General features: G+C 39.3%; 1 protein-coding gene across 1 annotated transcript; it reads left to right on the forward strand.

The window, feature by feature from the left end:
- The first annotated feature begins 283 nt into the window (after nt 1-283).
- Nucleotides 284-27,114, forward strand: rps6kal (ribosomal protein S6 kinase a, like). The gene is made up of 22 exons (XM_049762001.2): nt 284-592; nt 2,766-2,825; nt 2,899-3,015; nt 3,103-3,184; nt 3,279-3,359; nt 4,893-4,972; nt 5,514-5,620; nt 5,854-5,891; nt 6,158-6,300; nt 6,614-6,684; nt 7,934-8,022; nt 8,257-8,321; nt 20,425-20,527; nt 20,673-20,797; nt 22,492-22,611; nt 23,443-23,532; nt 23,628-23,786; nt 23,874-24,035; nt 24,171-24,247; nt 24,389-24,506; nt 24,729-24,869; nt 25,654-27,114. Exons 1-22 carry the CDS (start codon nt 359-361, stop codon nt 25,777-25,779), a joined length of 2,388 nt encoding a protein of 795 aa, XP_049617958.1. The 5' UTR covers nt 284-358; the 3' UTR covers nt 25,780-27,114.

A 27,114-nucleotide genomic window follows, 5' to 3' on the forward strand; every position in this document is an offset into this window, starting at 1 on the left:
CTTGACTGTTATCAGGGAGAAAAAGAGCCCCAGTGAAAGTGGATGAGCTTTAAGCTTCTTATTTCTTTCCACCGGGACAAGAGATGGTCCGGCTTCAACATTCAGCGTTAACTCCAAGGGATCGGAATCATGCATGGATTGTTGTCAACAGAAAGCAGATGGGATACGTTTTGCGTCGATCATTAAATAAGCCTTGCTTGCGAAGCCTGTCATGTCGATCCGGTGCTTTGCGGTGGATTGGGGAAATCCTTAACTGAGTTGCGTCACAAGTACGTCAATAAACTCATTCGCCGACCAGTTACCACAGTAGCCGCCATATTCGCAGCTATGGTGGGGTAACGGTGTCGTTGCGGAGCGCATGGTCCGATCATTGACATCATCTACCCACGCAGTGACACCAAAATCTCACCCTGATAGTGGTCCACGATCAGCCACGCATCCCGCCCACCCCCGTGAACGACCGAGCTCAGTAGCCGGGATTTTACACTGGGGGCAACATGTACTTTGGAGCGTGAGTCTAGGTGGACTACGATGCCTTAGATTTGGAGAGGAATTCTGGCACAACATGGAGATAAACAACGGAAGTAGTGAGGTGGGTTTATGTATTTTTACTTGCTCAAGATTGTTTCGGCTTTGTGGCCGAGTTGAGGTAGTTGAAGGTTACGTTCAATTCGTGTCACGATCTGCAGCGCATCGCGATGCATGCTAACACGCTAGCTAATGCTAACAGCTGGGAATATGTTTATTTTTGTTGCACCGCCGTCTGGCTTTCTGTGTTTCAAAAATGTCCCCTCTGCGCCCGCCCAAAAAAAAACCCAAAACAAAACTAGCCTTTCGAGACAATGTCAGATTCATAGTACAATGACGCGCAGTTTTCTTGTACCGTTTGTTGTCATACTTCTCAAGAGGAGTTTGCTGCTGTGCTAGCTTACCGCATGTAGCATTAGCATGTAGTTCGTGTGCCAAGTGACAGTTCCCTATCAGGTAACTTTCTCTTCTCTCTTATTGTATTCATTAAAAAAATAAAAATGATTGTGTTTTTACATATTTGCAAGTTAATATTTTTGAAGTTACCGCTCAGGGTTGCTCCCAGCTCCAGTAAAAAGAGTGATGCTGTTGCATATAAACTTCCCGGTGTAAATTTACAAAATATTTTACACCCTACTTTTACGCATGTTGTTGTTTTTTCTTAACATTATTTGCTAAGTATGCGTTATTAAAACCATATGTCGCGTTCTTTCAACCCGTTTCAAGCTGCTTTTCTAAACTGGGAACCAGTATAACAGAAAAAAAAACCGTGGGTGATTCTCAACTGTTGTCACCCTGGGACCCACAGCTTCCTCTTGTTACAAAGACGCGAGGGATATTATAGGAGTTAGAGATTTTTTTTAAAAAAAGGCTCTGAAAACACATATACAATATGTCAAACCGAAATGCATTTTCAGAACTCCACTGTTTTTGTTTACAGAGTAGCTAGTCACTAGAGCACCGTCTTGATACATATTGACAACACGAAATGTGTCATCACTGATTGTTAGTTGTGCATACCTTTTACAAACGCACTGATGCAATGTATTGTAAATGAGGCACACTGACAGCTGACTAAAGCAATGAAGTAAACAGGTAGATTAGCCACTTTAACTAGGGTAGCCTTTTAATCCACTTTGCATCAGTTTTGGATGGTGGAAGACATTCAAACACAGTCGTGTTCAATAAGACTGGTCTTTTCAAAATGATCAATTCCATGTTTGAAAATGGCAGGAAAAAGGCCTGCCATGCTGCAAGTGTAGGCTGCATTCTTGTTACAAGCTGTGATGAGCCACATCAGATGTGGGAGTGAAGATTCATGTGTGAATGATGTCCTGGCTTTAGCTGTAGCCAGCATGTCACACTTCAGGCTCCACGGATGCACCAAGACTTGCATTTTAATATTGTAGCGTTAAAGATTGCTTCAGAGTTCTTTCATCTCATGTCTTTTAAAGGTTAAAGCTCGTACAACATTCTGTAGTTCAATCCAATTGGAAAGTGATTTGTTGTCCTCCGTTCTGTGGATGTCAGTGAGTGTATGTCAGTGGCTCCACCCACTGAGTGGTCTTGCGTAGTGGTATGACTCATCCTCTCTCTTCAGAGCCTTGATGGAATTCAACACACACAAACACATTAGACTGAATACAGCATGCAGTAAGCTTCATTTCATAAGTGAAACCTGCAAAATCTCTGCAGCACTTGTCTCTTGACAATAATTTAATTTACATGAAAACGATGATACATTTGTGTACGCGTTTGATTGGCTTTTTAGTTATTTACATTGCATTATGTTTTACATATTTATCTGAGAGAAACAAAGCGCAGTTCTCTGTTGTCAGTCATTAATAATAAATTCGTTGTTATTACAACGTACCAGAGCGACATTATTAGAAAGAGGCCACATAGTAAATGTCAGGCATCACAAGAGCCATGCTGTGTCCGCTCTGGTCAGGAATTACAGTATAGACTGCTAATTACAAGAGAGCTATACTGCTGTATAGGATGTGCAATTTTCGAGCATGGAATCCATACTGTTTGTCAACAAACAGGACTTCATGTTGGTGAAAAAGCTCTGTTATTGCATGTGACTCATCGTTTTCATCTGTTGATTTGCTCATCATTCACGTGGGTGTGTTGGAGCCGCAGTTCTATTCAGTTGAAAGCACGGATTCACAAGCTTTCCTCGAGTTTAGCTTTTTTTCTGACTCCTATGATGTAATTTGTTTTTGCGGCTGCAGGTCAATGGACATCAGATCATGGATGAGCCCATGGAGGAGGGAGAGTGTTACACGCACTGTGTAAGTAAGGTCTCAATCTATGTAGACTGGCATATGTGAAACAGGTTTCGCTCACTTGTTCCTGTGTGTGCAGGATGAAGGGACATACAAGGAGATTCCGATCACTCACCACGTAAAAGAGGGCTGTGAGAAAGCAGATCCATCACAGTTTGAGCTCCTCAAGGTCCTGGGTCAGGGCTCTTTTGGCAAGGTGAGAACACATCAAGTCAAATGTCTAGCTCACTTGCTCTCTCTCTATTGCTCTGTTCATCATCCTAAATTGTTCTTCCCAAACCAGGTATTTTTGGTGAGAAAAATTGTGGGTCCAGATGCTAGTCAATTATATGCAATGAAAGTTCTAAAAAAGGCATCATTGAAAGGTAATGTGACTATTTACAAAGCCCATAGCACAAAAATTTGTGTTCTGTTGTTGTCAGTGTTAATTTTAATCCGTGACTGCACTCCTGTGTACAGTCAGGGACAGAGTTCGCACCAAGATGGAGAGAGACATCTTAGTGGAGGTCAATCATCCCTTCATAGTGAAATTGCACTACGGTAAGAAAATGAAAACCATTTAAGTGTTTTTGAGAAAGAGTTTCTAAATGGGCATTAATATTTGCTAGATATAGCAGCGACATTGGTGCCTCTTTTTCATGAGACAAACATTTCAAAACTTGTTAAATTTAGTGAGGGTAATATGAAAATGTGAAAAGTGTGCTACAGTAGAACGTCTGACTTCGACCATAAATCATCCCAGAAAATTGGTCAGACCCGATTTGGTCGGAATCCGATTCAGTTTTTCCCATAAGAAATAATGGAAAACGAAATAATGGATGTTCGAAACGGGGCGTTCGTCTGTATAATTCTCAATGCTTAGCATGCCGCAGACATCCCACATGGGAATGAATTGTGGGAAAAATATGTCTCTTTTAAATGTCAAACACTATTATTCCTATGTTTGGCCGGCCTCTGATTTAATAATAGTATTTCCAAAGTTCTTGTTTAGGACTTTTGAATATCCCCGTATTCATCCAGTAACTTTCAGAAGTAGGCATACACCTTAAACTTTACCATATTTTGTTCTGTTACAGCCACAAACATGAATATTTGTATATCTGTATTTCATTGATGTTTGATGTGGTCAACACAAAGTGGCATAATTCTGAAGTGTAAAGAAATTATTTATGATCAATTTAGTGCTAAATACAAATGTGAAAAATTCATCTAGAGCCATAAATTGCCTTTGAAAGTGTTTTGATTAGTAAATGATGTGCTTCTTTGTGTAATTTTATGACTGTATGAAAGCACCTCATATTTTTGTTAATGAATGATAGTAAACAAATGGGGACTGATGTGGGGATACTTTTCTTCAGCAGACCTACCCAAATCCAGACTTAAATCCTATTGACAATCCGTGGCATAATTTTGAAATTGCTTCACTGTTTCTCTCCATTTAATTTAAGTATAACCTGTTCATGGGCTAATATTTCAGTCTCAAGATGTGCAAATCTGACATTTTCCAATATTTTATTTTGTTTAGTTTCCTTTTCTTTCCAAAATGGGCAGTTAAAATTAGGAATTTTGGAAGGCTGTGATATTCAAGTAAAAATAGAAACATTTTGTTTCGTATGTTATTGAACATTCAATAATTGCATTGAAGAACAATAACACAATGTGTTAAATATTACTCATTTCTCTGACACTACCTATTCAAAAAATAAATAAATAAATGCATTCCCATCCAAAAAGACCAACCCAAGCCCCATTCAAATTTGTAAGTGAAAAGAGAACCTCTTCTTCCAAATATAAAGAAATAAAATAATCATATGTAATAAAAATTAAATAAAATCTATTTTCTACAAATCATCTCTGCATGTAATGCAATGTACAGTGCATGTAGGGGGAGTGGTTTCAATAGCCCTGCAGTAAGCAGTGTACAATGTGCATTTCATTGAGGAATAGTTTTTGAACGAAATCTGTCCGTTTTTGTCAAGATTATGCTAAAATGTCTTGGTGTTAGATTATGTCAAATAAATTTCCCCCAAAAATGCAATTTATATTCCTGTGCTTGTTTTCTTGCCTCTGCAGCCTTTCAGACGGAAGGGAAATTGTATTTAATACTGGACTTTCTCAGGGGAGGAGATGTATTCACTCGCTTATCCAAAGAGGTATGTCCTGTTGCTCTACGTCTTATTTTACTTTAATCCCTACTATCTGATGTTTTTATTTCTATTTGAAGAGCAACATAGAAAAATACAAATATTGTTCAAACCCAAAGGAATTGCTAAGATGAACATTACATGTGAAATTGGCGTACGTTTATATTCATCAACTGCCAAGGCATGTCTCCTTGGTTCGTCTTCACATTTAATCATTGTTTGAGTGGGATTCCTGGTGGAAACAAGTGCTTTCAGCTTTTCAAATATGAATTGCTTGTCAGCTCATGGCCCTGGTCAACTCTTTTCAAGGGTATCACTATGGGAACTTAAGTGACGTACGGTTGTTCTCCTGACAGAGCTTTTGTAAAAGCATCACTCAGAAACAAAGCTAGAGCTTCCGGCAATGTAAAAGAATGCAGTTACCTTCTTCAAATGTTGAGTCTGTGACAATAATACTCCTCGCCTTGTTGGTACTTACTCATATGTATCTGTTTGCCACGCAATTGTCCTCATCTGAGTTCTGAAAGTAAATTTGTCTAGTTCTTAACAGGTTATGTTTACAGAGGAAGATGTGAAATTCTACCTTGCAGAGCTGGCCCTGGCCCTTGACCACCTGCACAACTTGGGCATAGTTTACAGAGATCTCAAGCCAGAGAAGTACGAAACCTCACTGAACTTTCACACACAAGCACTTACCATAGCCTTTATTTCATAAAGATTCACGGAGTGTTTTTGTTGCTTTAGAACCTCATAACCTCAAGCCCCAAAATTCAAGAGTATGATTTGCACAAAATCCTCACCTGGGGATTTTCAGTCATGAACACTTTTCACTGTGTTAAAAAAATGTTTTGAATCTTTCCATCATGGGAAAATGTGCTCTCTCCCCCCAGTATCTTACTTGATGAAGCTGGACATGTAAAGTTAACAGGTATGTTTTTCACAGTGTAGCCATATAACAAAGCATCTTCTGCGAATTTTGTATGTAGGATGTCACAAAACAAGAATAGTTTGAAATCATTCTTGTTTTCAGAAATGTTCAAAATGTCATTTAGTGCACTGTTTTTTCCTTTTAACTTACAATATAATTTTAAATGCTCTTAAAAGGAAACAGTCACAACTTATACACTTTTATGTGGGGGCTGTCATGATTTAGTTGTTTTTCTACGAGACATAATCCGGTGTCATTGTGTACAGACTTTGGCCTGAGCAAAGAGTCAGTGGATGCTGACAAGAAGGCGTATTCTTTCTGTGGTACGGTGGAGTATATGGCCCCTGAGGTGGTCAACAGGAGAGGACACACGCAGAGTGCCGACTGGTGGTCGCTGGGTGTACTAATGGTATGGGGGCTCCCTCAATACGCAAACATTAGCTCATGATCTTTAACTAGACTTGTCAATTCCGAACCAAGGCCCAAGAACATGTAGTCATTAATTGCCAAAGCATCAAATGTTGAACATTAGTGTGAAAGCACACAACAGAAGATAATCTCAAATAGCAAATGACTCAAAATTCCCTTTTTCAAACCAAAAAAGAACAATAAAATCACAGTTCTGCCTTTAAAACAAAGATGTTTTGCAGAGTTAACTTGTTTTTACTCATTGAGTTATTGTACACTTATTTTATTGCTTTTGCTTTCTCTTATGTTTGCAGTTTGAGATGCTGACGGGGACGTTACCGTTTCAAGGGAAAGACCGCAATGAAACCATGAACATGATTCTCAAGTGAGTTACACACTAATGCAACTGCTCGAATAGAACTCTAACAATGATAAGATTATGTCAGTTCTATTTAGTGTTCCCAACAGAAGTGTTGCATAACTTTTCTACCAGATATTCATTCACAAAAAAAATGAAAAATAATTGATCCTGAACGTCAAGTGGCCACAAATTCTCATTTTTTGAACACACCCAATATTAATGCAGTGGTATCTTGACGAAGCTTTGATAGCATTACAGATGCAGTCAACAGTATTCATTGCCTCACACGTTGCAGGCATTTTTGTATTTTGCTCTGAATTAGCCCTCTGTATGGGTCCAAAAATACTGAAAGCTGCTTGTGACAAATTGCGATGACTGACTTAGCATTTTCTAGTGCCGCTTTTGAAAGACAGGTGCTCACTGTCACGTGGAATTATGCCAATGTTCTGCAAGCAAAAAAATGTGAGGGAGCAGCAAGAACCTTTTCCACTATTTAAACAAAAATCCTCATGACATTGTTTATAAAGCAATGCAATTTTTGTGGTTCTAAATGGAATCATCTGATATGAAGCCAGTCACGGAATCTTGCGATATCACTTAAGATAAAACTCCTATCAACTTAGCATTACTTTGTCTCTGGGTCATTCAGCGCACCGGCCTCTCCCAGAGCACTTGTTTGGGCGTGTTATCCCAAGTTTCAAATGCAGTGTTACCCAAGATGGGCAAATCGCATGCATGAGTGACTAATTGAATCAAACAACAGCAGTTATTGGTTTACCCCAAATTTTCAGAGAGATTTTATTTTTGTTATTTTCTAATTCCATCAATTTAAACTTCATTTGTCATTTGTGCTACCTTTCCAGATTTTCAATGGTAAAAATCATCAGAACTGCCCTAAAGTGCAAAATCCTTTTTTACATATGTTTTCCAACACCTTTGTTCCTGTTGACGACGTTACGAGCAGTCCATTTTAGTGGACAGGCAATGTCGCTTCCATTATTTGAAATCTTTAGTAAAAGATCAGTCTTATCAAGTGGGCAATTAGTGGCCCTGACCACAATCAGAGTGGCCCCTAGATCGTTTGTGAAAATACCAGTGCCAGATCAGTTTTAAGTTGTAATAATGCCGTTCACCACTAGAGGAGAGACATCACACATGGTAGCGCTTCACCCGACCCTAAGGGAAAATTAGGTGACAAAAGGTCAACCGATTTCTTTGGACAGCGGTGTAGTGGTGGCAAATTTACCTTTTTCATTCTTTCCCCCCCCTTTAGAGCAAAGTTGGGAATGCCTCAGTTCCTTAGTATAGAAGCCCAGAGTTTGCTGAGGATGCTGTTCAAACGTAACCCAACAAACAGACTAGGTAAGTAATCTTGCAATTTAGTGGTCAATCAACCTATAAAACTACCACGCCTGACTATTTTCTGCGCTCAAGGAGAAAGTCTTCTTTTCAAACATGAACTTAACTGCTGGCATTTACTTCAGTCATGTGCAGAATATTGCACAAAGAACAACTTGTGAAAGTATTGATACTGTTTAAGGAATACCGCTACATCGTGCCCGCTTTACTGAAGGCTTATATGATCTTTGTTTTAAGGGGCCGGACCTGACGGTGTGGAGGAGATCAAACGGCATGCTTTTTTCTCCACCATCGACTGGAATGTGGGCACACACACACACACACACACACACACACACACATCCTTGTTAACCTCCCTCTGCAGGACCCAACTTAATTTACCGAGTTCTGGGGTCCACCCTTTCTAGTGGTCCAAGAACTATGAAAAAAATCAGGCAACTCCCAAAAAAAATCTTGTTACTAAAAATCACTTTCAATAAACACAATTTGAAACTTTTTTTTTCATGTCAGTTTTTCAGTCATATCTGGGGCCTGTTTCTAACATTCCGGCTTTGCGGGGTCCACCTTTACACACATGAGATTTTTAGTCAGTTATGGGGATCGCTTTTAATATTTCAACCTTAAGAGGTCTACCTATACACACATTATTTTTTTAGCCAGTTATGGAGCTTGCTGTTAAGATTTAAGACTTGTTAGGTCTGCCTTTATAAAGAGGATCTATCAAGTTCAACCCCAACCCTAATCTAACCCAAACATGCATTTGTGTGGACTTAATCATTTGAGAAAACCTAAAAATTTTGTTAGTGTTATTAATACTTTCATCTGGCTAAATATACTAGATATACATTGAAATGTGCATTCTAAAATACATTCTGAAGTCTTTATTCAGATTCTGGTCCATTTTCCTTGGTCACAGTCTTAATATTCTTCAATTTGTTCAGTCATATTGGTACATTTTAAAATATTTAAATTCTGCATTTTAGCTAACTATAAAGTACACAGGATTTACAAGTAATAATTGTCGAGTCAAAATTTTAAATGGACACATTACAAATGTAGCCAATGAATAAAGGAACTTATTTAATCTAACATTTACGAACAGGAGAAGTGGAGCATAAAAAAAATCACAAACAAATAGTGAACAAATGGTGAAACAGGACCAGCCATGTGTTTCTATCTCTGTTAAGGGAAGCTGTTTCACTCATATTTTCTCCTCATGGTGGTTATTCTCTTTTTGACAAAGTACTTAACAGCTCGGTGCTTGTGGTTCTGCAGCAATGCATCTCTCGCAGTCAAGCTTACCAGGAACCTGATTTGTCAATATATACTTCCTTGAATGTTTATTTACTGCAGCACATTCCTCTGGGGTCCAGCTTCTTTTCACAACTTTTCCGTTACCTAAGGGCATAGGAAGAGCACTTTTTAGTTTACAACTTAATTAGAACAAAATTGCATAAAGAATACATTCACTTTATGGACAATTATCCGACAATATAATTCAAATGAGATATTTTATAACGTCAACTATCTTTGTCAACAGTGATGAGCCTACAATAGACATAAGTAAATCAGTTAATATCTGAGATATTAATCCGGTCATTTAAGTTGCTAGGTGGTCTTCAGTGTCAGCTGTTTTGATATTAACAAAATTAAAAATAGATGCACAAAAGGGTAACATTAGAATGCCCCCAGTTTTGGTGGTGGGGGAAAGAGGTCTCTCATTTTCTTGATTACTTTTAAGCAGTTTTGCATTTGACCAGAATGTCACTGCTGGTAGATGAAGCAATTCCTGGACCCTACAGAGGTTGCACAGGCAGTCAAACTCCACCATGGCAGCACATTGGGATGCACCATTTCTCTGACAAAACCATTAAGAACAGATACAAGTTGTTGCAAAATCAGGGAAAATAAAAAATAAAAATCAGAGAAAAACTTTTTTCAGACAGTGTTTTACATGTATGGGGAATTTGCTTTGATAACGTGCTACACATGGACAAACAAAGATGATAAAAGTAAATTTGGAAATATATAGTGTGTAAAAAATTAAATGCAAGCTGTATAAGAATGGTATCTGCCTTGGTGTGACAATGTGTGAATTTGCATATTCACTAATAGGTTAATCTAGAGCAATTTTTCTTTCTCTCTTTTGAGGTAAATGTGTCATGTATACATTACCTCTATTTAAAAATAGATGTAAACAAACATCTCACATATAATCAAGGTTAGCAATGACCTGTAACTCACATGAGAAAGGATGGGTCAATTTTCATTTTATGACAAAATTCAAAAGTTTAGACCTTACATGTCTAAGAAAAAAAGTCAAGTGGTGTTTAATATATCTTGCTTGGGTCATCTAAATCTTAGTAAGCAGCATATGTGAGGATAATTAGATACTGATACAGTAGTAACAATTGGGCAATTTAAAAGCAACTGTGATAAAGTTATATATTGAAAAGGATTACTCTAAACTCACCTCCCTTTTTGGCAGACTTTTCATTACTTGGGCCACGAGATGCGGAGGTACAAGAGGTCACTTCTATCACTTCTGGGATCAGCCCATCTGAAATGATGATTTTTAAGTACAGAAAAAAAACACAGTATAGCAATATTCTAAAACAAAAATTAACTGCACCTGTATAAGAATGCTTGGTCAAATTTAATATACTCTTGTTTTGAGCAGATTGATTTGCAGAGGTACAGAGCAGTCCTTTTGGGAATCATTGTCAGTATCATCACTGTCTGAGTAGTCCACTTTGAGAAACTCCTTTGATAATTGATAGCTCTATGGAGGGAATTAAAAGAAATGTGTTGTTAGTTTCTGCAAGCTACTCTTATATGCTGTATTAATATAAAGACTAGAATTTCTTTGCTCAAAATAATTAAAATTTCTGTCCAATATCTTAACTGGTAGACGACCGGTGCTGTACACATCCTCTGAAATATGCCAAAACCTTATATCACAGGAAAGTTTACATATAAAACATGGAAAAGGCTCCAAAATTTACAACAAAGAAGCCACAAGAAACCATATTTCAGAAATCTGTTATTATGTGAGTGTGAATGATTGGCTTGGTTGGAATAACCAAGACAACTTTAGATCCATACGGAGGGCCCCACAAGTAGCCATCACAAATCTGTTATGTGTGTGTGAATGATTGGCTTGGTTGGACACCCATGGGCGCATGTTTCAACAATCCATCTATAGGTGTGTGTGCCACTGGTTCGTTTGGGCTCTATGAGGAGAACCACTAAAACCGTGTGATCCAATGGTTGGCTGAATGCTGTTTAAGGTACCTTCTGACTAAAGAACAGCTTTCCAACTAAAAGCTGTAAACTAAGAGAACAAGAAAAGGTCTACAAAGTTTATTTCTTACAACAAAGTCTAACTGAATGTTACCTGTTGGCTGGCATCTTGTTTGATGTTATCATCAGGGTCAGAGTCCTGCCAAGTTCTGGCTGATTCAGGCAGCGCACCATCAACAGGAGCCTGAGAGCCTGTCACCTGGAATTAAAACCACAAATAACTTACCAACATCATACAGACACCACAAATGACAGACTCAAGACCTGTATAGTTAAATCATGTGAAGTTAGTCCCCAAAACCAAACAAGCTTTTCTAACTAAAGTGTTCCAGTCAGTTCTGGATGTCTAATCAGGTCCTATAACAGCATCTTTATGGATGTAGTGGAGCATCCTTGAGCATGACACTTTAGCCGTTTAACTGTTGAGGATGTGTGGAACTATAGCTGTAATATAATCAGCCTCCATAATGTCCATAACCGAAATATGATCTAAAAACATGAGACAACCTTCGATCCATACGGAGGGCCCCACAAGTAGCTATCAGAAATCTGTTATTATGTGTGTGTGAATGATTGGCTTGGTTGGAATAACCAAGACAACTTTAGATCCATACGGAGGGCCCCACAAGTAGCCATCAGAAATCTGTTATTATGTGTGTGTGAATGATTGGCTTGGTTGGAATAACCAAGACAACTTTCGATCCATGCGGAGGGCCCCACAAGTAGCCATCAGAAATCTTTTATGTGTGTGTGAATGATTGGCTTGGTTGGACACCCATGGGCGCATGTTTCAAATATCCATCTATAGGTGTGTGTGCCACTGGTTCGTTTGGGCTCTATGAGGAGAACCACTAAAACCGTGTGATCCAATGGTTGGCTGAATGCTGTTTAAGGTACCTTCTGACTAAAGAACAGCTTTCCAACTAAAAGCTGTAAACTAAGAGAACAAGAAAAGGTCTACAAAGTTTATTTCTTACAACAAAGTCTAACTGAATGTTACCTGTTGGCTGGCATCTTGTTTGATGTTATTATCAGGGTCAGAGTCCTGCCAAGTTCTGGCTGGTTCAGGCAGCGCACCATCAACGGGAGCCTGAGAGCCTGTCACCTGGAATTAAAACCACAAATAACTTACCAACATCATACAGACACCACAAATGACAGACTCAAGACCTGTATAGTTAAATCATGTGAAGTTAGTCCCCGAAACCAAACAAGCTTTTCTAACTAAAGTGTTACAGTCAGTTCTGGATGTCTAATCAGGTCCTATAACAGCATCTTTATGGATGTAGTGGAGCATCCTTGAGCATGACACTTTAGCCGTTTAACTGTTGAGGATGTGTGGAACTATAGCTGTAATATAATCAGCCTCCATAATGTCCATAACCAAAATATGATCTAAAAACATGAGACAACCTTCGATCAATACGGAGGGCCCCACAAGTAGCTGTCAGAAATCTGTTATTATGTGTGTGTGAATGATTGGCTTGGTTGGAATAACCAAGACAACTTTCGATCCATACGGAGGGCCCCACAAGTAGCCATGAGAAATCTGTTATTATGTGTGTGTGAATGATTGGCTTGGTTGGAATAACCAAGACAACTTTCGATCCATACGGAGGGCCCCACAAGTAGCCATCAGAAATCTGTTATGTGTGTGTGAATGATTGGCTTGGTTGGACACCCATGGGCGCATGTTTCAAATATCCATGTATAGGTGTGTGTGCCACTGGTTCGTTTGGGCTCTATGAGGAGAACCACTAAAACCGTGTGATCCAATGGTTGGCTGAATGCTGTTTAAGGTACCTTCTGACTAAAGAACAGCTTTCCAACTAAAAGCTGTAAACTAAGAGAACAAGAAAAGGTCTACAAAGTTGATTTCTTACAACAAAGTCTAACTGAATGTTACCTGTTGGCTGGCATCTTGTTTGATGTTATCATCAGGGACAGAGTCCTGCCAAGTTCTGGCTGGTTCAGGCAGAGCACCGTCAACAGGAGCCTGAGAGCCTGTCACCTGGAATTAAAACCACAAATAACTTACCAACATCATACAGACACGACAAATGACAGACTCAAGACCTGTATAGTTAAATCGTGTGAAGTTAGTCCCCAAAACCAAACAAGCTTTTCTAACTAAAGTGTTCCAGTCAGACCTGATGTCTAATCAGGTCCTATAACAGCATCTTTATGGATGTAGTGGAGCATCCTTCAGCATGACACTTTAGTCGTTTTGCTGTTGAGGATGTGTGGAACTATAGCTGTAATATAATCAGCCTCCATAATGTCCATAACCAAAATATGATCTAAAAACATGAGACAACTTTCGATCCATACGGAGAGCCCCACAAGTAGCCATCAGAAATCTGTTATTGTGTGTGTGTGAATGATTGGCTTGGTTGGAATAACCAAGACAATTTTAGATCCATACGGAGGGCCCCACAAGTAGCCATCAGAAATCTGTTATGTGTGTGTGAATGATTGGCTTGGTTGGACACCCATGGGCGCATGTTTCAACAATCCTTCTATAGGTGTGTGTGTGCCACTGGTTCGTTTGGGCTCTATGAGGAGAACCACTAAAACCATGTGATCCAATGGTTGGCTGAATGCTGTTTAAGGTACCTTCTGACTAAAGAACAGCTTTCCAACTAAAAGCTGTAAACTAAGAGAACAAGAAAAGGTCTACAAAGTTTATTTCTTACAACAAAGTCTAACTGAATGTTACCTGTTGGCTGGCATCTTGTTTGATGTTATCATCAGGGCCAGAGTCCTGCCAAGTTCTGGCTGATTCAGGCAGCGCACCATCAACAGGAGCCTGAGAGCCTGTCACCTGGAATTAAAACCACAAATAACTTACCAACATCATACAGACACCACAAATGACAGACTCAAGACCTGTATAGTTAAATCATGTGAAGTTAGTCCCCAAAACCAAACAAGCTTTTCTAACTAAAGTGTTCCAGTCAGTTCTGGATGTCTAATCAGGTCCTATAACAGCATCTTTATGGATGTAGTGGAGCATCCTTGAGCATGACACTTTAGCCGTTTAACTGTTGAGGATGTGTGGAACTATAGCTGTAATATAATCAGCCTCCATAATGTCCATAACCGAAATATGATCTAAAAACATGAGACAACCTTCGATCCATACGGAGGGCCCCACAAGTAGCTATCAGAAATCTGTTATTATGTGTGTGTGAATGATTGGCTTGGTTGGAATAACCAAGACAACTTTAGATCCGTACGGAGGGCCCCACAAGTAGCCATCAGAAATCTGTTATTATGTGTGTGTGAATGATTGGCTTGGTTGGAATAACCAAGACAACTTTCGATCCATGCGGAGGGCCCCACAAGTAGCCATCAGAAATCTTTTATGTGTGTGTGAATGATTGGCTTGGTTGGACACCCATGGGCGCATGTTTCAAATATCCATCTATAGGTGTGTGTGCCACTGGTTCGTTTGGGCTCTATGAGGAGAACCACTAAAACCGTGTGATCCAATGGTTGGCTGAATGCTGTTTAAGGTACCTTCTGACTAAAGAACAGCTTTCCAACTAAAAGCTGTAAACTAAGAGAACAAGAAAAGGTCTACAAAGTTTATTTCTTACAACAAAGTCTAACTGAATGTTACCTGTTGGCTGGCATCTTGTTTGATGTTATTATCAGGGTCAGAGTCCTGCCAAGTTCTGGCTGGTTCAGGCAGCGCACCATCAACGGGAGCCTGAGAGCCTGTCACCTGGAATTAAAACCACAAATAACTTACCAACATCATACAGACACCACAAATGACAGACTCAAGACCTGTATAGTTAAATCATGTGAAGTTAGTCCCCGAAACCAAACAAGCTTTTCTAACTAAAGTGTTACAGTCAGTTCTGGATGTCTAATCAGGTCCTATAACAGCATCTTTATGGATGTAGTGGAGCATCCTTGAGCATGACACTTTAGCCGTTTAACTGTTGAGGATGTGTGGAACTATAGCTGTAATATAATCAGCCTCCATAATGTCCATAACCAAAATATGATCTAAAAACATGAGACAACCTTCGATCAATACGGAGGGCCCCACAAGTAGCTGTCAGAAATCTGTTATTATGTGTGTGTGAATGATTGGCTTGGTTGGAATAACCAAGACAACTTTCGATCCATACGGAGGGCCCCACAAGTAGCCATGAGAAATCTGTTATTATGTGTGTGTGAATGATTGGCTTGGTTGGAATAACCAAGACAACTTTCGATCCATACGGAGGGCCCCACAAGTAGCCATCAGAAATCTGTTATGTGTGTGTGAATGATTGGCTTGGTTGGACACCCATGGGCGCATGTTTCAAATATCCATGTATAGGTGTGTGTGCCACTGGTTCGTTTGGGCTCTATGAGGAGAACCACTAAAACCGTGTGATCCAATGGTTGGCTGAATGCTGTTTAAGGTACCTTCTGACTAAAGAACAGCTTTCCAACTAAAAGCTGTAAACTAAGAGAACAAGAAAAGGTCTACAAAGTTGATTTCTTACAACAAAGTCTAACTGAATGTTACCTGTTGGCTGGCATCTTGTTTGATGTTATCATCAGGGACAGAGTCCTGCCAAGTTCTGGCTGGTTCAGGCAGAGCACCGTCAACAGGAGCCTGAGAGCCTGTCACCTGGAATTAAAACCACAAATAACTTACCAACATCATACAGACACGACAAATGACAGACTCAAGACCTGTATAGTTAAATCATGTGAAGTTAGTCCCCAAAACCAAACAAGCTTTTCTAACTAAAGTGTTCCAGTCAGACCTGATGTCTAATCAGGTCCTATAACAGCATCTTTATGGATGTAGTGGAGCATCCTTCAGCATGACACTTTAGTCGTTTTGCTGTTGAGGATGTGTGGAACTATAGCTGTAATATAATCAGCCTCCATAATGTCCATAACCAAAATATGATCTAAAAACATGAGACAACTTTCGATCCATACGGAGAGCCCCACAAGTAGCCATCAGAAATCTGTTATTGTGTGTGTGTGAATGATTGGCTTGGTTGGAATAACCAAGACAATTTTAGATCCATACGGAGGGCCCCACAAGTAGCCATCAGAAATCTGTTATGTGTGTGTGAATGATTGGCTTGGTTGGACACCCATGGGCGCATGTTTCAACAATCCTTCTATAGGTGTGTGTGCCACTGGTTCGTTTGGGCTCTATGAGGAGAACCACTAAAACCATGTGATCCAATGGTTGGCTGAATGCTGTTTAAGGTACCTTCTGACTAAAGAACAGCTTTCCAACTAAAAGCTGTAAACTAAGAGAACAAGAAAAGGTCTACAAAGTTTATTTCTTACAACAAAGTCTAACTGAATGTTACCTGTTGGCTGGCATCTTGTTTGATGTTATCATCAGGGCCAGAGTCCTGCCAAGTTCTGGCTGGTTCAGGCAGCGCACCGTCAACAGGAGCCTGAGAGCCTGTCACCTGGAATCAAAACCACAAATAACTTACCAACATCATACTGAGAGTAATTCAAATAAAAGAGACAAAAATCTTTTTTTTAATAACAAATTAATATTCCAACTTGCATACTTGATCTTACTGACTTACTTTTTCACGCCATGGCCATTTAGAATCACCATAGTTGTAATTGATTTCAGTTCCCATTTCTATGTTTTTGATGGCAAAAAGGCACAAATGGGGCTCGTCATTTACTATTTTTTTCATGGTGCAGTTTGGAGACTTGTGGTTGTCATTCACTAATCTTCCAAGAGAGCCATCCTCTGTTGATGCATCAATACTAGGAAAGAAAAAACAGAAATCAAACATTTTGTATCATATAACTAGTTTTTTAGTAAAATAAAAGTTGGCTTACAGAAATAAAAACTTGCAACATTTCAAAAGAAAAGTTGAGAGGGAAACAATGTCTTTTTGAACATCATAGCACTAAATAAAAAAAATTGTTAATGCCACAATCCTGATGTGTTATTGAAATATTGCTTCTGAGTGACTCACTAATTTAGGGTATTTTATTCCAGTTTCTTTCTAGAGTTCATAATTATTGTATAGAAAATATTTGGATATACATACCACCAGTAATGATTCTGCCATTCAAAGTCAAAGAGAAATGTACTCTCCTTTTCAGAGTACTTGCTTGTTTGGCATTTTTCTGCTGACAGAAGTTGACCCCTGTATTATAAGATGAACTCTCCTTGTTCAAAGTGCTGGGTAGCAAACACGCCTCTTCCTGCAAGGACATTTTATATAAAACCATTGGTTATGAGAAAATATTTCTTTAAGATACACCTTTAACCAAATAATTGTGGTGTTATCTTACAATTTTAATACTAAGTTCTCGCTTAGAAACAGAAATACAACAACCAATCTGAATTTGATTGTTTTTTGTGTTGTTTTATAAAATAAATAAATATATACTTAATGGATAAATGGTCTAAAAATGAGTTTATTACCTTTTTGATCATCAATAAATCTTTCCACTAGTCCAGGTTTGTCCTTTGAGGATTAAATGTAAAAGGCTGCTTCATCAGCAGGCTTTTTTCTTGCTTTCCTTTTGGACATTTCTGGCTCTAAAAAATAATTCAAAACATGGCAGAGAGAACTTTAACAAGCACTCTATATTAATTTTAAAAGATTTGTAATCATCCACTGTATAAAGACTGAAGGAATAAGCCTGGCCTGAGAACTAACAGAACAAGAGTGATTAAAGAAAGAATATTTTTCAGAAAATACTGATATATTAATGAAAATGTTTGTCGGTTTGAAGCTGAGCTTTGTTACTTTTAACTAGTCACAGTTCCAACCAGGTGCTGCATCCAAAGAAAAGTTATTTCAATAGTTTTACCAGTATAACTCGTTATACTTTTCAGGAGCTACCAACTCGTTTTTATTATGTTTGTGTTTGAAAAGTGAACGTAGCATCCTGATTAGCGGTAGCTAATTAGCCAATAAGCTAGTTTCCGGATAGTTTTATTTGCGTCAGAATGCTTGTGTTATTTAAAGAAAGCATTCTGATAGAAAACCACCGAGAAATACAGAAGACATGCAGATATATCATAACACTGAGCACACACGTGTTTGACGAGTTTTGAAGTGGTTTCGGCAATTACGGCCAGAGTCCGGTTCTGGGCTTAGCAATTATGAAACATTAGCACATCGAAATCATCCTGAATATAACACGGAGCAATTATACATTCTGTCGTTCTCTTTTACACCATTGTTTTTAAAACCACTGCAAGCTAAGATGAATAACAAGTTAAAAAGCCGGACTGTCTGAGGGGAAAACGTTACGCCATCCGAGTGACAATATACCGAATCCGAAGCCATAATCATTGCATATAAACCCCTCGGGGTCTGGACAAAAAGCATTTCTACATCAGTTTCTTGTACTTAGTATTTACATGCAGTTGATTTACTCACCGTGTATGTTGTGTTTCGTTATGAGCAGCGTGTCTTCGTCGCGGAGCAGTCTCAGTCTGGCGGCGTCACACGTGGCGAAGTGACGTTAAGCTGGTGGTTTTAGCCGCATGAAGCTAACACATGCAATACCTGCTGATTTAACTAATATGTAAACTGATGGTAAAGAATAAATTACTATTTATTTATACCTTTATTTTTATGTTTAGAACATGAAAAATGCACGAGATGCTGATTTAACTAATATGTAAACTGATGGTAAAGAATAAATTACTATTTATTTATACCTTTATTTTTATGTTTAGAACATGAAAAATGCACGAGACAGTTTTTAAAATAAGCCTAATAGAATGAGCGTATTTTTATAAAGCAAGTGTAATGAATATTAAATAACGTAGATAAATTGCAATTGTAATGCAGGAATTTTATGTTTACAGTATTATTTTAGCTGCTATGGTTACTAAAATAATAATTACCTGGTTTAAATCTACAGGAAATAGCATTTTATTTTCTTAATCAACACTCGGATCACAAGGTGCCCTGATTGGTTGAATCACACACACTTCCGGTAGTGTGTATACTTGCAATACCACTTGCCATGGTCGGGGGGCCGCTACTGAGCACACACACTTCACACACACAATTCTCAACATTGCGACCATGAGGGGTAAGTGAAAAAAATTCGTGAGGCATGTTGTTAGAGCATTTCAAGCTGTTTTAGAGTGGTTTCCCGAGTGGGGTCCATGATTTTGGACCCCACAACGACACAGGGCCCCACTTTGTTGGTGGGCTCCCTGTCTTCGGACCCCCCATACTAATAAAAACAAGTACACACACACACACACACACACACACACACACACACACACACACACACACACACACATGCAATCATTTTCCATTTCCCACCTACCCGCACAAATACACATGTAACTGCAGCTTCTGTTGAAGATTCACACTTCACAAACGTTCAGTTTTGTCATTAATTTTGGCCGTGCCAGCACTGTATGTGTGCATCTGGGCATTTGGCCAATTCTGGCTGTGTGTGAGCTAATAGCTCTGCGTGAATGTTCATTAGCCAGCAGACTGCTGGTGGCTGGACACCATTGTAGAGGAATGGGAGCGAGTTCAATAACGAGGGATATTGGCCTTTCCTTCATGTATCAGATGTGTCAGAAAGGTTCCAGGACTGGTGTAGCAAAATATATTTTTTTAAACCAAAATGACAAGATTTCCCCTTTAATATGGACCAGACGATAAACCAGCTCATCTACAAAACAGGATTGTATGATGCATAAGACCAGTATTTTTCAATAAGGGGCAGGGGTATGCAAAAAAACTTTAAACATCTAATAATTTATTTCCAGGACGATAATTTAATAAGCATGTCAATTAAAGGGTACACTTCCACACGTATGAACACGTGAGGGGGTTGATTTAAAACAACAGTATGTTTGGAAATTCACTCTGAGGCCCCTGCTCCGGCACTATTTTTGGTACATTCCGAATAACCAAACAGCTGCTTTGAACAAGGCTCTGAATTTCTGAACTGAAGCACGTTCGGAACATATTTCCTAACGCACCCTATTTCTTATTACACCTGTCTTTTAATTTTTCTAATTCACGTATACCCACGCATTACAAACAGTTTATGGGAAGGGTTTGATCCCTAATATCTAAAATGGACAAATGTGGCCCCCATCAGAAACTGTTCAGGAGAGAGCTACAGCCCCCGTTCAAGCCGGCGGCAGGTAAACCAGATGACACGTTCTGTTTCGACCCAGAGTTCACTGCAAAGACACCTAAAGGTATACAAATACACTCTCACTCAGTCTAAGCTTGTTAGGTTGAAAACTATCCTGCTTTGTGTTTGTACTTGTCACTACATAATTTATTGAGTGTTTGTATTCGTATTTTTTTTAAAAAAAAATGTATGCAACTTGTTTCTTTTAGACTCCCCAGGTATCCCTCCCAGTGCAAACGCCCACCAGCTCTTCAAAGGCTTCAGTTTTGTTGCTCCAACGCCGATGGATGAAAACAAGAGTTCCCCACTCCTTAGTATACTCCCGATAGTTCAGGTAAACTCAATCCCACTTGTATAGCTTGCGTAAAAGGGTCTCGAGGTTTGCGAACACCACAAAGGCAATACAATGAAGGCTCATCATTCGTTCATCTCATTTTTTGCTCTTAATAGGACACCACTTAAGTTCATACACAAACAAAGAGACAAAGTAGAGTGGAGTGCATTGTCATAAGACTCCAACTGAAGGCTCTGGAGTGGCATCAGAGGACAAGTAACACTATCAATTCTGGTTTTCAGGATGGCCAGCAGTTGTAGTTCAGGTCATACCAAACATTTTCATTAGCACGGTTATATCATTCATGGCTCGAAGAATAGTAATTGTATGCTTAAGCAGGACCAGATTAGCTCAAACTGTGAAATATAGTGTTGAGAATTGTACCGCCAAGACACATTCCCTCCACATGCATTACATTTGCTTCATCTGGATTTTGGAGGCATCACTGCCTTAACATGTGATGCTTTTTTTGTGTATTGTAATTTCAGAAAATATTGTGTCATTTATCATCAGTGCGCAGCTTCATGTTAATATCGACATTGTGTTTGCTTTAAAATACAGTATATATGTTTAGAAGCTAAGCATGTCCCCACGGCTATCCCGGCTTACTTTGGGCAGTAGGCGGGGGACACCCTGAACTAGTTGCCAGCCAAATCGCAGGGCACACAGACGAACAACCATCCGCACTCCCACTCACACCTATGGCCAATTTTGCAGTGCTCAATCGGTCTACCAAGCATGTTTTTGGGATGCGGGAGGAAACCAGAGTACCTTGAGAAAACCCACATAGGCACAGGGAGAACATGCAAGTTCCACACAGGGTGGTGGAATCGAACACGTAACCTCTGAACTGTGAGGCGAACGGGCTAACCAGTGCTTCACCATGCCGCTCCATAAAAAAAACATAAGTAACAATAACTGAAATTAGATACAGGTCATATGTACATAATACAAAACCAAATAAGGTGTATTATAAAGCATGATAACAAATCCATTCTGCTTTGATGAATGAGTTTTGGATTTAAATACTCGACAGTGAATGTACACCAATACAGTAAATGTAACATTTTATCATACTGTGTTTCTTATTAAAACGAATAGCACTTGTACTGTTTGTTGTTACAAAATTAAAATATTGTGTTGCGGTAGACATGTTTTGCAATTTTTTCACAATTTCTAAGTTCCCAGATGTCGTAATAACAAGTTTGTGGCATGAGTTCAATGATCGAGAATGATCTATTTTGGTTTTATTTTCTTATTTGTTAAGTTTTTAAGAGGTGTACGATGCAACATTGCTCCATTTTTTTTATACACATGCTGCAAAGGAAGGTAAACCGATGTGAATGGATATACAAATGCGTGGGCACTATGCATTTCCAGTTTCAATTTATTCCTCAATGCCTCGCTGTCAGTTGTGTGCCTGGTGTTGACAAAGTTACTGTTGCAGTGAAAAGTACAGATTTGTGTTTTCTTTTTTTTTTTAATGAAATAATATTTTGTGGTGAATAAAAGTACTTCTGGACCAGAGACAAGCCAAAGAAAGACACAAAACTTTGAATGACCAGGCACTCCAGACATGTTTAGATACAAGACACTAAAAAGTCTTCTCCATAATACATTCCCTTTGATCATAGTTAGATAACACATATACACCAACCAATGAGATGTAAATACCTCTTTTTTTGGTCTTTCAGATGCATGCGGGGTCCAAGTTTTTGGATCTATACGAGCTGCAGGAGGACATCGGAGTCGGCTCCTACTCCATTTGTAAACGCTGTGTACACCGAGTCTCTGCCATGGACTATGCTGTGAAGGTGACCATTCACTGACATTTAAACAACTCCCAAAATATATTTTGCAGCCAAACATCAACTTTAGTCATATAAGATGTTAAGATGCATATTTATCTTTTTCTATTGCGTGATTTGTGCTCCTACAGTAAGTAGTTGGGAGATTCACTGCCATGGCTAAACACAATTGGATGTGATATTTTCATTAATACTCATTTCATTAATGATTCATTAATACTTTCCTCATAAAATTGCAATTGTTCTTCAAAGTTCATGTGAACATTTCTACTTATGTCAACTTCAAACGCCCGCAGCAAATATTACAACAATCGCTCGGCTTCAATATATTGAATTCTTTGAGCAAAACATCTTCCTTGCCACACTACAGCTTGAAAAACATACTAGTTAGTACTGTCCATGAAATGCAAAATATTGCGGTGATCCTTTTAACAATTTCAGAGCGCGATAAATACTAGTGTCAAACTCGCATACAAACAATACCCAATGTTATTGTGACATTCACCCAGCGAATCTTCTCCAGTGGTTCAATGCAGGCACATAGCACAAAATTCAATGCGAGTGTTGCAACACGCTTCATGCATGAAATGAAAAGAAGCACATGTACAACATGCCGCAAAAGGTACATTCGTTAGGACATTTTGCCATTTTCACCCTCAAGTATCCGGCCCTTAAAGTTCATTTTTGGTTTATGCTGCACTCTGTTGTTTTTCTAAATCTGATGAACAAGGCCAGCTTTCCAGCAGAGGGCAGCACGACTGTTCAAATTATCTCATCAGGCACCCGTGAAACAATAGTAGAAATGCAAACTATTTGATTGTTTTTTTTATGTCACAGATTATAGACAAAAGTAAGAGGGACCCCTCTGAGGAGATTGAAATCCTGATGAGATACGGCCAACACCCTAACATCATTACTCTCAAGGATGTTAGTACAATATTTGTTGTATTAGTATTTCATCATACACAAGTCATACTTAGCCGAACATGGTGACAGGGACTTGCTACGTGTGATTGTGTCAGGTGTACGATGAGGGCAGGTATGTTTACCTGGTGACGGAGCTGATGAAGGGGGGAGAACTGCTTGACAAAATCCTCAGGCAGAAGTTTTTCTCTGAGCGAGAGGCCAGTGCCGTGCTTTACACCATCACTAAGACTGTTGACTACCTCCACTGTCAAGGGGTGAGGAAACACACGCACGCACACACACACACATCAAGCTGTGACAAGCTCACCAATCATCCAATCTTTTCAACTCATCTTTGTCAGGTAGTGCACCGAGACCTGAAACCCAGCAACATTCTGTATATGGACGACTCTGGGAATCCAGACTCAATCAGGATCTGTGACTTTGGTTTTGCAAAGCAGCTTCGAGGGGGCAACGGCCTACTCCTCACACCTTGCTATACCGCCAACTTTGTGGCACCAGAGGTGAGCCAGATAGAGGAGAACTGCCACTTGAGCTGTTCAGAATGTAGCCTAATGGGTTGCAGTGTATGAGGAAGTCGGTAATTTACATCTGAAATACTTCAGTCTCTGATTGTCTTTCCATGTGTTTGTGTTTAGGTACTAATGCGGCAAGGTTATGATGCAGCCTGTGATATATGGAGTCTTGGAGTTCTATTATATACAATGTTGGCTGGGTAAGGCCGAAACAGGATACATGGTGTTTTCCATTTGAAGACACTCATACAGAACCCATCCTGGGGTTTATGAACACAATAATTGTGATTCTAAATATAGCTTTTATTAAGTTCTTAATGCTTTATTAATCCTTTTGTCAGGTACACACCATTTGCAAATGGGCCAAATGACACACCAGAGGAGATTCTGCTTCGAATAGGCTCTGGAAAGTTTTCTTTGACAGGTGGTAACTGGGATACTGTGTCAGACACCTCAAAGGTAACATGGTCTCTCTGACATCTACTACATTGTAAATATGTCACTTTGTGTCATTTACGGGTCAAGTTAAAATAATAATCTGACTTGTAGTTTTAGTGTTTAAAGTATAACTAAAAGTTACTACTGTAAGGGATTCGGTGTGTTTCTAATATTAGTATTATTTGTGCTAACATTTTCTAAAGGCTGATTGTTTGAGCAACTGGGTGTGCTTACGTGTTGCAGGACCTCCTGTCTCACATGCTCCATGTGGATCCCCACCAGCGATACACAGCAGAGCAAGTTCTAAAGCATTCCTGGATTTCCTGCAGAGATGCACTTCCTCACTTCCAGCTTACACGCCATGATGCACCACACCTCGTCAAGGTGAGGGGGACATCCCTTTCACTGATCTAGGCCAAGCCTCCTCAGGGATGAGAATTTTCCGCAGATCCACAGATTTCTGTGTTTTTTTCCGTCGAAAGTATCATTTTCGTGAATCGTGTAAATCCGTTGGAAAATTATTTTTTTTATATCTGGGGGGAACGGCCGGCCAGCTGGCCGGGCAACGTTAGCCCCGCCCGCCGCGACGGCATATATATATATGGTTTTGGCATTTTTCTACGCAACAGTAGCAGTGTTTGCTCCTGGCTACCGTTCACTTGCCTCCAGCGTCAGTTTCTTTTGCCTCCAGCTAACATTGTGACATCATTGTGACGTAGGCTGTGAAGGGCTCTATAACCATGACTTTAGAGATGTTGTGTGCCATAATGACCATTTATAACTCAGTAATTAGGCTCCTTAAGTTCAACCCACACCTCTGCCAACTCGGAAATATTAACATATTTGTGGAATGTTCATCTATTTGTTGGTAAGCAGTCTTCTCTCTCATTCATGATAATAAACTAATAGGGCAGGTACCGTTCTTATCAAGGGGTGAACAGTTTTATCAGTTCCATAGTGACTGAAATGGTGAAAATAAAAATGATTTATCTGCAACTCTATGCAGATCCTCACCTAAAAGAACCCACCGCTGCTGCATATTTTTGTGGAAGCGTGTGTTTTTTATTCATAATCTATCCAGCTGCATTGAGCAGTTGGATATGTGTATTCCAAAATATAGAGAAGTGTTTGTGAGTAGTAGCTAATGTCTAGTGTCTTTTCCTTACAGGGAGCCATGGCTGCCACTTATTCAGCGCTGAGCCAGAAGACAAGCCAGCCCGTGCTAGAACCTGTGGCCGCATCCAGTTTAGCCCAGCGACGCAGCATGAAGAAACTCACCTCAACAGACATGTAGAACCACATCACATAAACATACAGGGAGCCTATGCTACCATTTTGACCTCACTCATACGGACTGAAGAAGTGGCCAGTCAAAGCTACCGTCTCCCTTTTTAACGTATTTATTTGACAAAACACACGCACGGCTCTGTGCATATGCCCACTTGATGAGGCTCCTATGCGAAGACATGGGCTCAAAAGCAAGACTAGAAACTTGTATCTGTTACTGCTGGGGAGACAGACTTGTATTTATTTCCACAGCTTTCATATGCACTTGCCCTCCTCGCCTTTCATTCTTTCTTCCCCAGGAAGAAACGCACCAGCTGATGTTTTCCTTCACTGTGATTGGCTGATACAATGCTGCTTCGCTAAACTGTGCCCCGACCCCCTCCCACTGCTCTTCATCTATGTTCTGCCATCCTATCTGCCTCGGTTCTTTCTCCTTCCTTGATTGCATTTGCTCTCTTCTTTTCTCCACAATATGGAGTAAAAGGTCCATGCGCGAGAGTGCTGGCAAGATGATGTTGACTGAGAAATGACCACAAAGTGTTTGCTGACTGGAAGCGTACCACAAGCAAAATGCTTCTTTTTGACATACTGCTAAATCGTACGGATCAAAATCATGTTCTAGCACTTTTGGCAGTATATTTGCATGTGTGGAAAGATGCTGTATTTTGTTAACCTTTAATTCATGTTTGTGATGCTTACAATGTATCTAAAGAGGTTACAAAATGGCTGCAGGTGGACAAAATATCTTGAACTGAATGTGAAACAGTGTGGTGACAACAGAAGTTCTTAGTTGCACATATACATATTAACTTGCTAATTTATTTGGGTACACCTGGATTAAACTAATACAGTGGCCTCTGTTCATGAGGTTTTTACTGCATCTGTTTCAGAGAGGTAGTGTTTTCTTTAAATGCTCAATGATCTATATTTTTTATAAATGGACAAAATATCAGCACCAAATTTCGGCAAGTAAACCTCTACCTTTGAAAATGAGACTGAAAAACGGATGAAAATAGTCCTTATAAATATTTATTGACATTCGTTTGATCTGTTTGTACCTAGTACATTTGCAATTGATTGTATCCATTGTATCTTAATATTTACAGTGAAGATTCTGAAGATGAAGAGCACGTGTGGGAGCTGTATTGGGAATTCTCTGGGGGAATGGAATGCACCTGTTAAACCAGAGAGGCTGAATCAAAAAACATAAATTCCATAGATATCTCTTTTAAAGACATTGTGGAAATTGTATGATATTGTATTTATTTCATTTGATTTTTAAGATTCTATTTTTCTTTCAAGTTCTGTATATATTGACATTAAAGATCATTATTGACATTCA

This window comes from Syngnathus scovelli, chromosome 1, assembly GCF_024217435.2.
Source record: "Syngnathus scovelli strain Florida chromosome 1, RoL_Ssco_1.2, whole genome shotgun sequence".
Taxonomy (NCBI): Eukaryota; Metazoa; Chordata; class Actinopteri; order Syngnathiformes; family Syngnathidae; genus Syngnathus; species Syngnathus scovelli.